Below are 16,428 nucleotides of genomic sequence, written 5' to 3'. Positions count from 1 at the left end.
TTTAAGTTGGGCCTCTATTATGGTGTCTTTGAAAAGTTTCCATGCAGTTTGCAAGGATTTTACTTTAGTCACTGTACCTTTTAATTTCTGTTTAACCTCATTTTTGTGTAGTTCCCCTTTCTGAAATTAAATGTCATAGTGTTGGGCTGCTGAGGTGTTTTTCCCACCACAGGGATGTTACATTTTATTACATTATGGTTACTATTTTCAAGTGGTCCAATTATATCTACTCCTTGGATCAAATCTTGTGTGCCATTTTGGATGTAATCAAGAATTGCCTCTTCCCTTATGGGTTCTAGACCAGCTGCTCTAAGAAGCAGTCATTTAAGATATCAAGACATTTTATCTCTGCATCCAAAAAGGTACACAACCAAAAAGATTCCGGCACATGTTTTTTAACAAATAGATTCCTTAGTGGGCATATTCATCCAGAACTTTCAGTAATTCATTTAAACAATACAGAAATGTATTCCTTGCATCCCTCAGAAGCAGTGCAAAGGCCTGGGGGAATCAGGAGAAACAGAGGAGCTGAGGGAGAGGGAAATAATTGGTGGGAAAGAACCTGGGAGTGAATTCAGAGTTGTTGGGTATGGGGGTAGAAGTTTCTTTGGGAAAGAGATTGTTAGGGAGTGGGGAGCCTTTCCAATGCTGGTGGCTGACTCCTAGCCTTTCCTGTTCAGTCAGGCACATCTGCCTCTGTCCCCATGTGTCCCTGCACCCCTTCTTGCCTCGTCCTCATTGACCTTGCATTAGGGATATAAATGACTAGTCGACTAGTTGCTTCCTCCCCTCTTGCTGCCTCTATCAAAAAGAGGCAGCGGGGAAGGTGGGGTTCAAAGTGGCAGCACCACGTGGAGCCAAGGGTCAGCTGGGGACTCTTTTCAAAGCAGCAGTGCCGCTGGATCCCGGAGTCAGCTGCTGACCCTAGGCTCCATATGGTGGTGCTGCTGCTTTGAAAAGTCGCAGAGAGCACTTTCACCCTGGGGCTGTTGCTACGCTTCAAAGGCGGAGGTGCCCTTATCAACTAATAAAATAGTCAATGCAAATTGCATTGATTATTCAATTAGCCAATTAATCCAAATTTAACATCCCTGCCTAACATCCCCATTTTATTTTCCCCCATCCCTATGTGGTACTGCACCCCTTGCTCCCATTCAGCCCCCACCAATCTATCTTCCCCCACTAACACTTCTGAACCCCAGTCTGTGACCACCAGCAGCTTCATGTACCCTGTTCTGTCTGTGCATTCCCTCCCTCCTGAGCCTCATCTGGCCGCACTGGCAGGGCTCTTAAGGACTGCAGTCTCATCCCTATCTGCTACTGACTGCTATGGCCAGCTGCTCTCTGTTCTGGCTCCACAGCAACCCCTGCTGGATTAACAGTGTAATTTTAGTGCTTTCTCACAACTGTGTTTTCCACAAAGAAGAAAAAATCTGCAGAGGAAATGAATTCTGTCCAATGCAGTGGTGCAAAATTCCTTCAGGAGTAACTTACCAGAAACCTAAAAGTTGCACTTAAGTTTACCGACAAGAATCAGATTTAAATCTAACTGCACAACCTCTGTGGAATAGTAATTGTTGGTTTGCTTTCATTAGTAATAAGTGTGCTGTTTATAAACTTGTCTCTTTGCAGCCATGGGTACCCTCTCACTAACTATGTTAAAAGCAATCTTTAAAAGAAATTACTTCCAACAAATTAGTTCTTAGATACGTTCAGGCATTCCTAAAGGTGTTGTCTTTTTGGTTTTAAGGAAAAAATCTTAATGTCTTAAGTTTCTAAAACTCTTGTATCCTAAAGAACCAAGTGTAATTGTCCTGGGAATTATTCATGCTTTGAGTATTGTGAGCAAAATTACAGGGCAACCTGATAATGGAGAGTAATGTTGCATTTAGCACTGTGTGTAAAGGTGTAATACTAACTGAACTTCTTTAAACCCTGTAGCATAAAAAGAGTGTGAAAAAGGATAATAAAGAGAACAAATCTACAAGCATTTTGGAGAGATCCAAGATGGATGATACTACAGAACAGCCTCTTCCCAAGACTAAGCTTCCTTTAAGAGCACTGAACTAAGCTATTTAATGCAGACCATTACATTTCTAAAACTTACCTCTGATCTTTCTGCTTAGTCTGTTTTCTCAACCATTTTTAGGTGCTGTACATAGTGATATATTGTTGCAAAAATCAAATTTTTCCTGGAAGTTGACCAGTCTTTTTGTCTGAATTGTTTTTATACACTGTAACTCAAACATGCCATTTTCAGACTTTTAAAACTTCAAATTATGGATCTGTATGTTAAATAAAGACTTTTAAAATATAAAGCTTCTAGCTAATTAGTCTCTTTCTATACCCATTTTCCCTTTCTTATAAACCAATAGAACCAACAGATTTAAAGCTACATGGGCAAATGGGATCATGCTTTCTAAATAGGTCACTTCTTCATGTGTTTATTATATTGACTGTAAATATTGGTATCCTGCATTTATGCCTGCCTTATTTTGTCTCTTGTTGTACCTGAACATCCAGCAGGACCATGGATGTTCTTGGACCACAGAGCCCAGGTATAGGCAGGTGGGGGCACGGGGTAGGAGTGTGGGGTGGGAAGGTGGGCAGGGACTCAGCTGGGAGCACCATGTTGAAGGAAGATAGCCATGGAGTTCTGCTACCACTTGGCCGCAGGGCCAGAGGCCCGGCAGCCTCAGCTGCAGAGCTCAGGGGCCAGCAACAGCAGCCAGAGAGCTCCGGCCCCAGCGGCAGTTGAGGAGTTTTGGTCCTGGCTGTAGAACCACAGACAGGTAGGCAGCAGTGGAGCCAGGTTGGAGCCCTAGCCCAGGGCAGCATGGGCCATGTTGGAAGACGGGACCTCTCCTGGTCTGGCAAATCCCCTTGTTCAAGACCAGTCAGGTCCTGAGGGTGCCGGATGAGGAGGTCCAAACTATAGTAATCTCAAAATTAAGAATGAGGCAGTACACATCTCAAAGCTATTGCTTCAAGCTAGCCACAGACTTAGGAAGATGCTGCCCTCATTTACACTTGGGACAGATTTCCAAGGTTTCCCTCAACCAAGAGGGCTAAAAGCATAGAATAGACCTGAGAATAGAATGGCCATGAACTAGTGGGCTCTGGTTATTTTTATCTTTATGTAATTGTATTTTCTTCCACTAGATGTCTGCCACTACTTATCTAGTGGAGAGGGGAGGAAGGCATGGAGTTGCTGTTTCCATTAACTACTGCAAATTTCTTAGGCTGGAACATCTGTCATAGTTCTAATGTATGTCAATGCAGTGGCAATTTACAATTTAATGTCTGGATTTGGACTTTATTGTAGCATCTTAAGTAGCATAACTAGAAATTCCATTTGGGGAAACTGAGTTTGATTGCCAATTTCTAGCGATTCTTCTAAATAGCCACACTAAATATCTATATGCAAACTACTGTCTCATGCTTTGCTGCAGCACTAACATTCATTCACATGCTTGTGACTGCTATTTCTGCCTTTACTGACATACTGATTTTGCTGACATACAAACAAGGACTCAAATGATGGCAATGCTTGTTTGTGTTAACAGGTGTATAAAACACTTTTAGAGGTTGAAAGCAGGAGAAAACAATACTTAAAATAGGCATTATAGTTTTTCACCAGCAGTAGCTGAAATAATATTTAAAAGCTTTAGTATCAAAATACTTCAATGAGGGTATGCCTACACAGCAACATTATTTTGAAATAATGTCAAAATACTGTCAAGCTGGAGGACTTCTTACTCTGACTCCTATAACCCTCACTGTATGAGGAGTAAGGGAAGTTGGAAGAAGAGTGCTCTATTTTGAAATAAGTGCTGTGTAGATGCTCCCAATTTTGAAATAAGCTATGCAATTGATGTAGCTCAATTTGCTTAGCATACTTTGAGCTAGGGTGTGACTACAGAGCAGGGCTTAAGACAGTTTCCTATTCAAACTAAAGGAATGAACATAAGTGATTTAAGAGCCCAACACTGCTTATAGAAGTCCTAGATCTTGGTGAAGTAGCACTAGATAACAAAAAGCCTTGTCCTCTTTTTACTACCATATGTACATTCCCAATAATAAAAATAAACGTTATTCTCTGTACATGATGCAAGGTAATAAAAGATCATTAAAAGGAAAGAGTATTTTTTTCATGGTGAATGTGTCAAGAAGGGAAGCAATATGTAAGCAACCAGCAACTGAATTCATAATGGAACTAACAACAAGGGGAGTGTAGTCTTCCAATAAAAGAGCAGCAAGCTATTAACCCTGCCTGGAGGAGTCTCATTGGCCATGATGGAAAATTTCAGTGGAGTTGGAGATGTTTTTAAAAAAGACTCTGGTTGACCAATTTGGCCTCCAATGATGTTACATTTATACAACTGGGATATTGTCTGTGATTTAAATGAACTCTTATATGCAGTAGTGGCTGGTAAGGAAGGAATAATGAGGGCAATGCTCCACTGGTTAAATCTTCTGTTTTTTCTTTAAACTCTGTGGCAGATGACTTTCCCCTCTTTTTTCCAGCAGTGCACTGGAAAATGTTGCTGCTGGTTGTCCCTAGCATAACAGCACCATAGAGTGCACTCAGGATGGTGGGTCTAGAACAGGGGTGTCCAAACTTTTTTCAAAGAGGGCCAGATTTGATGAAGTGAACATGCGTGAGGGCCGACCATTTTGCCTGACATTCTTTGAACCATTAAAATTAAATGCAAATTAACTATTTTATGCAAAGTTTATTGCAAGCGGCATACTTTTCATTTCGTCACATGGATGACAAATCTAAACAGATGTTAAATCACTCTGCCTTTCATATCTGAAGGCCAGATGAAAAAAAAATCCAGGAAGCTGAAATATGTCAGGAACATTGTAAAGTACATTATATATTATTGGTAATAAAGGTTGTCTGTCAACTTTTAAGTTAAAAAAAATATGAACAGGAACATAACACCAAGTATACATGTTGTGTCCAAATATATTTATAACTGATTTAGACCAACTGACATTAACTGAGATTTTACAATGTATTCATCTCAATACATATGGATTCGTTGGGAGCCATAAAAAATAGATATTGCCAAATTACCTGTGGGGCCGTATTAAACCGGAACACGGGCCGCAACTGGCCTGTGGGCCGGACTTTGGACATGCCTGGTCTAGAAGTTTCTAGCTCCTTTCTTTATTGAAAATATAGTGCAATGCTGTGATCAGCATGTGTTTGTAGGTGCTTTCTCTGAATCAAAGTAGCCTGAGATTTCCATTGGGAGTGCAGAACTCCACTACCCTACCACAAGAACAACATGAAGGAATGCAAATTGAGAAGTTGAAGAAACTGTCTAGCTTATGATTTCAAGGAGACAACAGGCTTGTCATCTGATGTAAAATGGAAGCTGCAGGTTTTTTTACTTGTTTATGTAAATTGTGTGTGGGGGGGGGACCCAGAAGGAGATAGGGAGCACAGCAGCTGAGCACTCTGTGTGGGTGTGTTTCCAGGCAGGAGAGGCTACCTGCTCATGTTTTAAAGTGGGAATTTCAGTACTGAAGCAAGGTTAATTTACTGGGGGAGAGAAAAGAATTAAATTGGTTGGTTGATTTTTGGCAGATCAAAAATGACTGGGGCTTCCCAATTATACTGCCTGCCATCCAACATATTTGTTAAATAGGTAGGGGGAAATGAGGAAAGCTTAGAACATTAAAATGCTGTTTCCCTCAAAAAGGCATGAGATGAGGAATACAAGTGGTTTGGGACACCTTAAAAATAAAAAGGTAGAAAAAGATTAACAAATATTCTTAACTATATTTTTTTCTTTTTCAGTTAAAAGGTTGGCCCCAAAAGTAAGGCACAATATAATTTAAAATTGCAAAAATTTCTCAGTGCATGAGAACCCGAAAGGGAAAAATTTCTCAGTGCATGAGACCTGCAAGGGAAAAATTTTCTCCAGAGAATCAATGTAGGAAAATATCTAGTCTCTTGTCACTGATTAATAGTCTAAGGCCAAAAGGGATCGTTGTTATCCTCTAGTCTGATCTGTATAACACAAGACCATAGAACTTCCCCAAAATACTTTGTAGAGCATATCTTTTAGAAAAACATCCAATCTTGATTTTAAAATGGTCACTGATGGAAAATCCACCATGACCCTTAATAATAATTAAAATAGTTGTCATTTTTCAAATTGAGAGATGCAAAAATTAAACATGGTAAAATATGTTTTTAAAATCCAGATTTAATCATTTAAGATGTTTTAGTAATTAAAGTTATTTAATTTTAACCTAGCCATGTGCCTGTAACATAGATGATACTGGTAGACTAAACATATCATTTATTTATGGTCAGAATTGTATTTTTTTTTACAGTTTATTTTATTTTTAACATTTATTTTAAATCAAAGAAATCTGTTCTGCAGTTCACCACAAAAAAAAATCTGCAACTTGGAAAATAAAATTTAGGAAATATTCATGTTCCTAGGAATTTATCATATATTTTAAAAATAAAGCTTATGCTATAGAAATTACTGCAGCACCTCAGTTTTCACTCAATAATAATAAATAGCACTTCATAGGGCTGATTTCCCCATGGTTTTACGCTGGAATGATGCCACTAAAGTCAGTTAACTCGTACCAAGCTAATAGATTGGAAGATTAGGCCATATTCTTCAATGTTTTACAAATTTAACACTTATTTTTTATTCCACTGTAAGGAATCTAAAGAAACCAGAGTCCTGTCTGTTCCATATGGACACTAAAGATCCAATGGCACTTGGGAGGACTTGGCTTACAGTTCTTAGTTGATATTTCCTCTTTTCCCCAGTTCTGTGTAATGTGCTTTTTTGTTGCCACCCTTCACCCCAGTGGTGACTGCTTTTCAGTGGTATCCATATCCTGCAGTTTGTAAAGTGACTTTGGGTCCCCTCAAGGTAAATATAATTATTTAATTGTTTTGTGTTTTTGTTTTTGTTTGGTTTGGTTTGGTTAAAGACCCATTGAAATAATTGGAAAGATTCTCATTGACTTCAATGGGCCTTTAAAAAAAGTGATCGGTATGGAATCTTTTTGCATCAAAGAAAGTGTTAAACTCCTAAATCTACAGTAAGATCACCCTGTAATTCACTAGCTGGACAAACTAGCTTTGAGCGCATAACCTTGTTGAATTCAAGTATCCACTTTCATTGTAATAAATGGAACCCCTTACCCTTGACATCTTGATCATGACGGGAATCTCAGAGTAATGACTGAAATAACCACTGTTCTGTGTAAAAATTATTTTGGGAAAATGATTGTTCACCTCCCATATAACTTCTGCTAGTATCAATAGAACCTTACACAGCTGTTCTGAAAATAAAGGAAAAATGGATCGTTTATCACTTGTTGTTCAGAGTCTCATGTGACTTAATTAAAGCAATACACGCTACCGTCACTTCAAAACCAATCTGTCAGATAGCTACATATTCAAATGGTGACAATATAATGATTGGCGCCAAACTTTTGCTCATATGCTCTGGCAGTTTGTTTTAGGTTCATCATGTCGGATTGAATTTCCTTGCATAGATGGAGTCAGTGCCAGAAAGGAAATTTTATGATGTCTGTTAGTTAATGCAGAAACCAGTCTTATTAATCATAGATTTACGAAGGGCAGTTTTATTAGATGTTATCCATAGCTTATGTTGACAATTGATTTTCATTGTAGGGCAACTAAATTTATTATTTGTAATAAGATAAAGTTAATTAAATTGTCTTTATAAAGGTTGCTATCATAAATGTGATTAGTACCTGTGAATAGCAGGCATAAAACTGCTTTTACTGTGGAAATTCAGTTACTGATAGGTGATTTCTTTCCAGTACATGTAATAGTTTCTGACCATTTCTATGAAGAACCCTGTTTTGCAGTATTTATATGTAGTCTATTAAAATTTGTTTTGGGGTGTAGCCTAGTTTACAGATTTTTTTTCTCTCTAACAAAATCAGATCTGCATTTCTCTGAATTATAGGAGCAAAATAAACTCATTAAGAAAAAACACACTATCCAGCAGATATTTCTCAGTGATCTTAGTTTGTAGCTTAGTTTTTAAAAATACTATATTCTTAGCACTTTGTTTTAAAAAGCATAAGGCCTTGGTGTATCATTTTGTTTGTTTTAAAGTAAGTGAATTTGATGCCTGTGAAAATGAGGGATAAATTACTCTAAGGGAAAAAAATGAAGAAATATTTTAGATTTTTTTGGAAGTTGTACTGGTCCTATTTTACATATTTTTGTTTGTAAAGCTTTAATACTGTGAGTACAAAAGAATGGGAAATTTATATTAATAAATGTTAGCTTATAACATTTGCATATGATACAAGGCTAGAAGAGGTTGCTGGGGAGAATTAGAATTCAAAATGACCTTAACAAATTGGAGAACTGGTCTGAAATAAACAGGATGAAATCCAGTGAAGATGAGTGCAAAGTGTTACACCTAGGAAGAAAAAATCAAATACACAAATACAAAATGGGGAATAACTGACTAGGCAGTATTACTGCTGAAAACATCTATGGGTTATAATGTATTAAAGGGATGAGCAATAAGTGTCCTGCAGGCCATACACAGTTCACCGGGATGAGCCCCTGGAGGGCTGCTACACACTTTATTTACCTGTGCGTCCACAGTATAGCCACTCGTAGCTCCTGTTGGCCGCAGATCACTGTTCTCAGCCAATGGGAGCTGCGGGAGGTGGCGCAGACTGTACCACTGCTTCCCGCAGCTCCCATTGGCCAGGAACAACGCACTATGGTCAATGGGAGCTGCAAGCTGCCATACCTGTGGATGTGCAAGTAAATAAAACATCTGGCAGCCTACCAGCGGCTAACCCTGGCAAACTGCCTATGGCCCGTGACTTGCTTATTGCCCACCCTTGGTGTATCATGACCTGTATATGAATGAACAATATTATGCAGTTGAAAAAGAAGCTGATATCATTCTGGGGTGTATTAACAGGACTCTTGTGTGTGAGGCATGGGTGGTAACTGTTTCACTCCACTCACTATTGGTAAGGCCTGTGTCTGGAGAGCTCTGTCTGGTTCTGGGCATCACACTTTAAGAAAGACATGGACAACTCAAAACAGTCCAAAAGAGAGCAACAACAATGAAAAAGGTTTAGAACATCTGACTTATGAGGAAAGGTTGTTTTTGTTTTTTTAAATGGGCATATTTAGTCCCAAGAAAAGAAATTTTATTATGGAGTTCATATTACTGGTTGCCAGACTGCGTCACAAATAAGTCTAATGCTGGTGTTTGGTATTTAGGCATATAATGCCCATTGAATTCAATAAGGGTCAGGCACCTAAATATTTTTTGAGGATCTGGGCCTCCCAGACTACAGTGATGAAAATAAACACATGCCAAAGGATTTTTGTTCAGTATTTGTAATGTAACGGTCATGAAAATCTATCATTAAACATCCCATAGTCTGAAGTTACAATGAGATGAGTTAGGCAGTCAGAAGCCAGAATGGCGGGTCTATATTCTTAACAAATCTCCTTGTGCCTAGCTGATGGTTAATTAGTGGAGCATGTGTCACCCTCCTGCTTAGTGCAGGTCACAGCAGTGAGTTAATGATGGAGAACAAGCCCTTCCTTTGAATGTCCTGGACTTTGCAGTTTTGTCACTTAAAAAGTCTGTAAAACAAATATACTCCCTGAGGTGTGAAATGTCTTGATTGCTTTTTGTCTCTTTTAGCAGCAACTGTTACAATTTTTAGATCCTTACAACTAATCACTTTCTGATTCTCCCTATGATGTAGGGGGACTAGAGATGTAGCATCTACTACAACAATCATATTGCCTGATGACTTTAATGGTTTACTTAATCTGCTCAGGACTAACCCAGGCCAGACACCTTTAGATATTATTTTTATTTGGTATTTACTTTAAACAAAAGGCCATGATCCTTTTCAAAGACATCATTTCCCTCACTCCCCACTTCTGTCATTAGAGCCAGATAACAGAAAGAGACAGTCAGATAACTGACCACTTATTCAGATTTCACAGAAGCTTTTAGGCTGAAATAAGGACGCCAGCCAGAGTGGAATCAATTCATTTCAGTGATTTGCTGATTATCTATGTTAAGGTATTCTCTCATTATCTTGACCAGTGTCCAGGACTAGTCTTTCAGCCTCTGGGCCTGGGCTGGATGTTTTGTTTCAGCTGATTAATTTTAGGGAAAGCTTTGCACAGTGAAGTGCATTCTAAAGACCCAAAGGCATTAGTAGCATTGGAAAAATTGAGGGCCAATCTGCTGATAACTGAGCTTCAGGAGAAAGACTAATTAGCTATTAATAGGATTCCTAAAATCCTTTCCTTGTTAATTAGCACAAGGAGATATTCAACATAGATATCCTGACTTGGGACTATGGCCTTGGGTAACAGCTTCTTCATCATCATCTTCATTATTTGTATTATGGTAGCACCTAGAGGCTTCAACCAAGCATTATGAAGGGCAATTTACAGCTAGCTCCTGCCTTGGGGCATGTCTACACAGCAACATTATTTAAAAATAACTAGCGTTATTCTGAAATAACGTAGTCTGCGTCTACACCGCAGGCAATTATTTCAAAATAATGTCAAAATACTGTCAAGCTGGAGGTTTTCTTACCCCAACACTTGCAATCCTCATTGTAGAAGGAGTAAGGGAAGTCGGAGGAAGAGTGCTCTATTACAGAATAAGTACAGTGTAGACACACCCAATTTTGAAATAAGCTATTTCAAAGTAAGCTATGCAATTGACGTAGCTTATTTCAAGTTAAGTCCTGCTGTGTAGATGCACCCTTAAAGAGTTTATAATCTGGGTAGAAAAGACAAAGGGGGAAAGGGAAACTGAGGCACAGAAAGAGTAAGTGACTTGCCTAAGATCACACAGTGGCAAAGCTTGGAACAGAACTCCAAGGTCAGTGCCACTGGACTATACTGTTTCTGCAAGACATGTTCATCTGGCAATAAAACCGTGCTGCCTTAACTGTCTGGATCTTTCTCTTTGGGTAGCAATTCTCTTTGCTAACAATGTGTGTGCGTGCAGATGTGCAAATGGGTCAAGAGGGTGGAGACAAGAACCTCTCATGAACCTCTGCATCCATAGCTACTGGTTGCTCTTGATTTAATGGAGATTCTCCTCTAACAGAGGCTACCCTAATAGAAGACAAGTCTATAGAAAATTATGTGTATAGCATTAAAGATCCTGTGTCCGGTGTACTGCATGATAGGACAAGTATGCTAATCACATTGTATGAGCTAGCCACTTGATAAAGCCGCCTTGTGCAATGATAATGGTAGCCTGGCCTTTCCAGCAGCTATAGGAGCTTAAAAGTCATTGGATTTCTGGGAAATACTCTTTTCTCTGGGGCTTTTGGCTGCCTGGGAACATTTAATCAGGATTTTTTTTTAGTCTGTTCTTTTCATTCCTTTCTTCTGAGAAGTTGAGTTTTCAGCGTCTTATCCCATTTCTTAACTTTGCCAGCACAACAGATTGTTCACCTGTATTGCACCTTGTGTAGTGTGACACAAGTTAGATAAAAACACACCATGTTCTTTTGCACAGGAGAAATGTAGCACTTGCCTTTCTCATTTGTTACGACTTTCTGAATGAATTTACCTACATTAAATAAAGCATTTAGATCTGATAGGAATAATAAGAACCTACAAAACAGAGAAATAGTGTTTTGTACCAATCTAGATTATTTCAAAAGAAACTTAAATAGAAATGCAAATAAGATCATTTGATGCATTTTCTTATTATCAAAGCCAAACTGACAGAATAAAAGGAATAAGAAAGACACCAAAGTCAAGGGCCCTGTTTTCCTTCCCTGAGCAGTACAATTTGTGACATAGGGTTCTCAACCTGAATAAAAGTGGAACAGGTGGCACCCACACTCTGACCAAGAAATGGATTCTGTCCCCTAATATCATCCTTTGATCTTTTCTGAGTGTGTTTGTTCACATGCTCATTTTTTCGTTTGTTTTTGTTTGTATTTATTTAAGGCAGGTTGAGATGTTTAGGAGAGAGGCTGATAAACCAGCAATGAAAGGACAAAGTCAACAAGATGAGATGGTATCATCCAGTTACGTGGATACGTTTGTTCAGTAGCAGGCAAAGCAAGGGAAGCCCAGAGCAGATATACCATTTACAACACAGATAAGAGGGTCCTTTTGACATCAGCCCCCACCAAGGTTGATGCAGCCTACACTATCAGAGAAGACAAACTGACCGCTTGACCAATCAACCTGGCAAACCCACAGCCTTGAAATAACTGCATGCAGTAATTGATTTTGCTGTAAACTTCATCTTCTGGCCACCAGCTGGATCAGATATAAGATATCTGTCCAGTGACTAATTCAGAGAGACTGTAGTCAACGTTCATTTTAAAAAGTAAGTTATTTGAACTGTACAACAGCCATTAACTTGGCTATCCACATATTACGCTGCCAAAAAAATTTAAATTGATCTGTAATGTAGAGTGACAATGAAAAATCACTGTGGCTAGCTATATATCTAGTTTGTTTTTATTCTGACTACTGTCCTAGTATTAGATCGTGCTCCCTAGAGTGCTCTTCCATGCCATAATTTAACTTATCAGTGAGAAGATCTGGAACATGGAATAGTAATGTTTCAAGAACAACAGCTTCAGAAATTGCATAGTACTCTTGGGGAGGAGGAAAGGATGTATATAATACTGCAGCAACCCAGACAGAAACTAACATTTTCAGATAGCTTAGGCCTGGTCTGTGCTAAGTGTTTTTTGTTTTGGTGTAGCTACATCAGCACGATAGCTGTACATCATGAAGCAGACAACAGCTCCTGTTGAACCAAGGCAAACTATGATTTGCATCAATGTGGGTCACTGTGCTCGGTCATTGTTTACATCAGGGCAATGTGTGTACACTAAGGATTTGCACTGGTGTACCTGTACCAAGTGCAAAAAAAAATAAAAATAAGCAACCGCATAAATGTGGTCTGTCTTAGTATCAGTTTATCTGACAATGAATAAACCCATCCATTGATTACAGATTTGGCACCATTCCTGGGAAAGGGATTTGCTGACCATTCCATGTCAGCTTGATGGCTCACAAAATAGTGCAACCACCATTATTTTAAATGAAGTAACAAGTAGTCTGACAAACTCTTAATAATAAAATAATTCAAATTGGCCTCGGTCTTACTGAACATCTCCATGAACGATCTAGCAAGGAGTAAAAACTTCAGAGGTGTAGCCAAGTCAGTCTATAACAGGAAAAACTTAAAAAACAACGAATAGTCTAGCAGAACCTTAAAGACCAACAAAACATGTAGGTGGTATCATGAGCTTTCGTGGGTACAACCCACTTCTTCAGATGAAAGGAGTAAACAGCACATTGATTGACTTCTCTTGATTGACTTCTCTAATGGTACTAAACTGGAGAGAGCATAACCAATACCAGGGAAATATCTTCTAAATAGTAATTTTACTTTAATATTTCAATACAAATATTTTATACAAATAAAAGCAGATACTATAGCTAGAAAACAATGTGTGAAGCAGGATCTGGATTGTGTTTAGAATTGAGCTCACAATTTGGGTTCAAGATGAAATCTAGATTTGGGTTTGGATTCTGCAATACTGAAAACTCATTATGTCTTCTCACCAAATTTCAATTCCCAGTTCTGGGATGAGTTAATCCTGAGAGAGACAGTGCTGAATGGTAGAGAATAGGAAGCTGTCTTCTGAGCTTTTGGCCAAATCTGATCCAGAACCAAAGCTCTAGGGATGAATTTTGATTTGTTGTATCTAAGACCTGGACTACTCATCAGTTTTATACTGGTATAACTGTTTTGATGATGGGTATGTGTTTTTTGTTTTGTTTAGCAAAACAACTATAACTAGTGCACCCCATAATGTGGAGACATTTATGCTGGTAAAAGGTGACATACTGATATAGAACATTCATATTAAGGGGGTTGCATTGATTTACTGGTACCTTCTAGTTAAAATTGCACAACTCTTTTGTGTAGACAAAGCCTAAAATAATACCTCTCTTCCTTTCTCTTGTCACTCATAATAAAAAATTCTAATAGTGTACAAAGTTGAAGCTCTTTGTTGACTAATCTGCAAATAAAGCATTTGAAAAAATACCATGTTCTCTTTAATGATAGCATCTGGGTTATACTGTCTTTTCCTTAAACTCATTCATTTAAAAGGACATCTTTTGACTTTGTAAAGGAAAAATTTCTTCCAGTGACTGGTCTTCAATAGCATTGTTTTCAAGGTATGTATTTGTTGTTCAAAACATGCAAATACAAAAATATCAAATACAAAAATGACCCTTCATTCGGTAACTTGGTATTTCTCCTGTGGAGTGCTATTAATGATGTTAATGGGGTTCATACAGTAGGGCCTGTTCATAGAGTAGGGCCTGAAGTGCAGTTCTCATCCATTAGAGGGGCTGGGGTTGTGGGCAGCGGAGACAGAAGTAGTATTGATCTGAAGGAAAAACTTTCTTTACTTCAATCATATAAAATTTTATCTTACAAGATATTTCAAAACATGGCCCAATCTTCAGTTCTGACACAAGTAAAACCCTCTTTGCCTGAGGAAACTATTGACATTAATGGAACTTCAGCCTTTTACTCCATTTCTGAATTTGTCCCTAAAGGTACGTCTACACAGCAACATTATTTCAAAATAAGTAGAGTAATTTCAAAATAACTTAGTCCTCATCTACACAGCAGGCAGTTATTTCGAAATAATGTCAAAATACTGTCAAGCTTATGAGGAGTAAGGAAAATCGGAGGAAGAGTTCTCTGTTTCGAAATGAGTACTGTGTAGATGCTCCCAATTTTGAAATAAGCTATTTTGAAATAAGCTACGCAATTGATGTAGCTCAATTTGCGTAGCTTATTTCGCGTTAAGCCCTGCTGTGTAGACATGCTTTAAGCATTTGTTCCTGAAGCCTTAATTAGCCTTTTAGGCCCAGGTTAGAAGCCTAAATATTTTTGTGGATCTGAGCCTTATGTCTACTCTAACTCTATGTTTTTCACACAAGGACTAATATCTAATTCCCCTTGGCTATGTCTAGACTGCAGGCTTCTTTCGAAAGAGGCTCTTTCGAAAGCATCTTTCAAAAGAGCCTCTTTCAAAAGATCGCGTCTAGACTGCAGGCGGATCTTTCGAAAGAGAAATCCGCTTTTTCGAAAGAGAGCACCCAGCGAGTCTGGATGCTCTCTTTCGAAGACGGCCTCTTTACATTGAAGAACGCCTTCTTTCGAAAGAGGGACTTTCAAAAGAAGGCATTCTTCCTCGTAAATTGAGGTTTACCGCCATCGAAAGAAAAGCCGCGTTCTTTCGAAATAATTTCGAAAGAACGCAGCTTGAGTCTGGACGCAGGGGAAGTTTTTTCGGGAAAAGGCTACTTTTCCCGAAAAAACCCCTGAGTCTGGACACGGCCCTTGTGACTCCATTGTTGAACTCGATTGTTATTTTAATCTTCTGTATTTGATGATTAACAGCTATTGTATATTCATATCAACCCAAAATAAAAATAAACCTAGCTAGGAATTGATGTTAAGCTAATACCATAAGATTATCAAACATGAGTTACATTTTCAGTTCATATCTTTGTGTACTTCAAAACCAACTGCACTGTTAAACACATGCCACTTTGAAATACATAGTATTTTGCATATTGATTACACTATATTAAAAGAAGTATGTTGTCATTCCTGTAATTTGAGGGCCAGATTCTCCATTGCTTTCTGCAAGGCGTGGGGCAAAGAAGAATCTAGCTTTGGGAATTTATAAGTATTGTGGGGTATAATTTTTATGAATATAGCCTTTACATAAAAATAGAAATGTTAACATGTTTCAGTCACTCTCTCAAAGTAAATAAATTAATCAAGGAATTGTCAGTTTCCCATATACTAAGGATCTATGTTATTATCACTTTATGTGATAGGAGAAGTAGAGGAAAGATATAAAAAGTAACAACATAAATAGATTTTCCCTGAAAATCTGAATTAGTTTTGTTTTCTGTAATATTGTTTACAATATTCTCACAAATGTAGAGGTCAGATAAGAAACATTTTAAGACATGGGAGGAATAGAGAAGACTATTCTAAAACACTTTAAAGGTGCACGTACACAGCACCCTCCCTTAAAATAAACTATGCAACTTGTGTTATGCAAATTGTGTAGCTTATTTAAAGCTAATTTTGAAAAAGCTTATTTTGAAATTTGATGCTGTCTACACAGACAGAAACGTCAGTGAATTATGTGAATCTATATATAAATTAACTTCAGAATTTTAGTGAGAGAAGCTAGCACCATAATAACCATTTGGACTTTATGTACTTTTCATGACACCCTAGATCATGGCAATCTAAAATAAAAGGCCGGATTAAGCTTTAGTTCTAATATTGGAACCTATGT

General features: G+C 38.2%; 1 protein-coding gene across 1 annotated transcript in view; it reads left to right on the top strand.

Annotated features, from left to right (window-relative positions):
* KIF11 (kinesin family member 11) overlaps nucleotides 1-2,318 on the top strand; it is a 40,283-nt gene extending 37,965 nt beyond the window's left edge. The window contains exon 23 of the mRNA XM_006113174.3: nucleotides 1,942-2,318. Within this exon, the coding sequence (XP_006113236.2) occupies nucleotides 1,942-2,070 (129 nt within the window). The 3' untranslated portion in view covers nucleotides 2,071-2,318. The remainder of the gene's footprint in view (nucleotides 1-1,941) is intronic.
* Nucleotides 2,319-16,428: the final 14,110 nt, after the last annotated feature.

The sequence above is a fragment of the Pelodiscus sinensis genome, chromosome 8 (genome assembly GCF_049634645.1).
Source record: "Pelodiscus sinensis isolate JC-2024 chromosome 8, ASM4963464v1, whole genome shotgun sequence".
In the NCBI taxonomy this organism is placed as follows: domain Eukaryota; kingdom Metazoa; phylum Chordata; order Testudines; family Trionychidae; genus Pelodiscus; species Pelodiscus sinensis.
The sequence above is the reverse complement of the archived record's forward strand: the minus strand, read 5'-3'. Positions and strand labels throughout refer to the sequence as shown.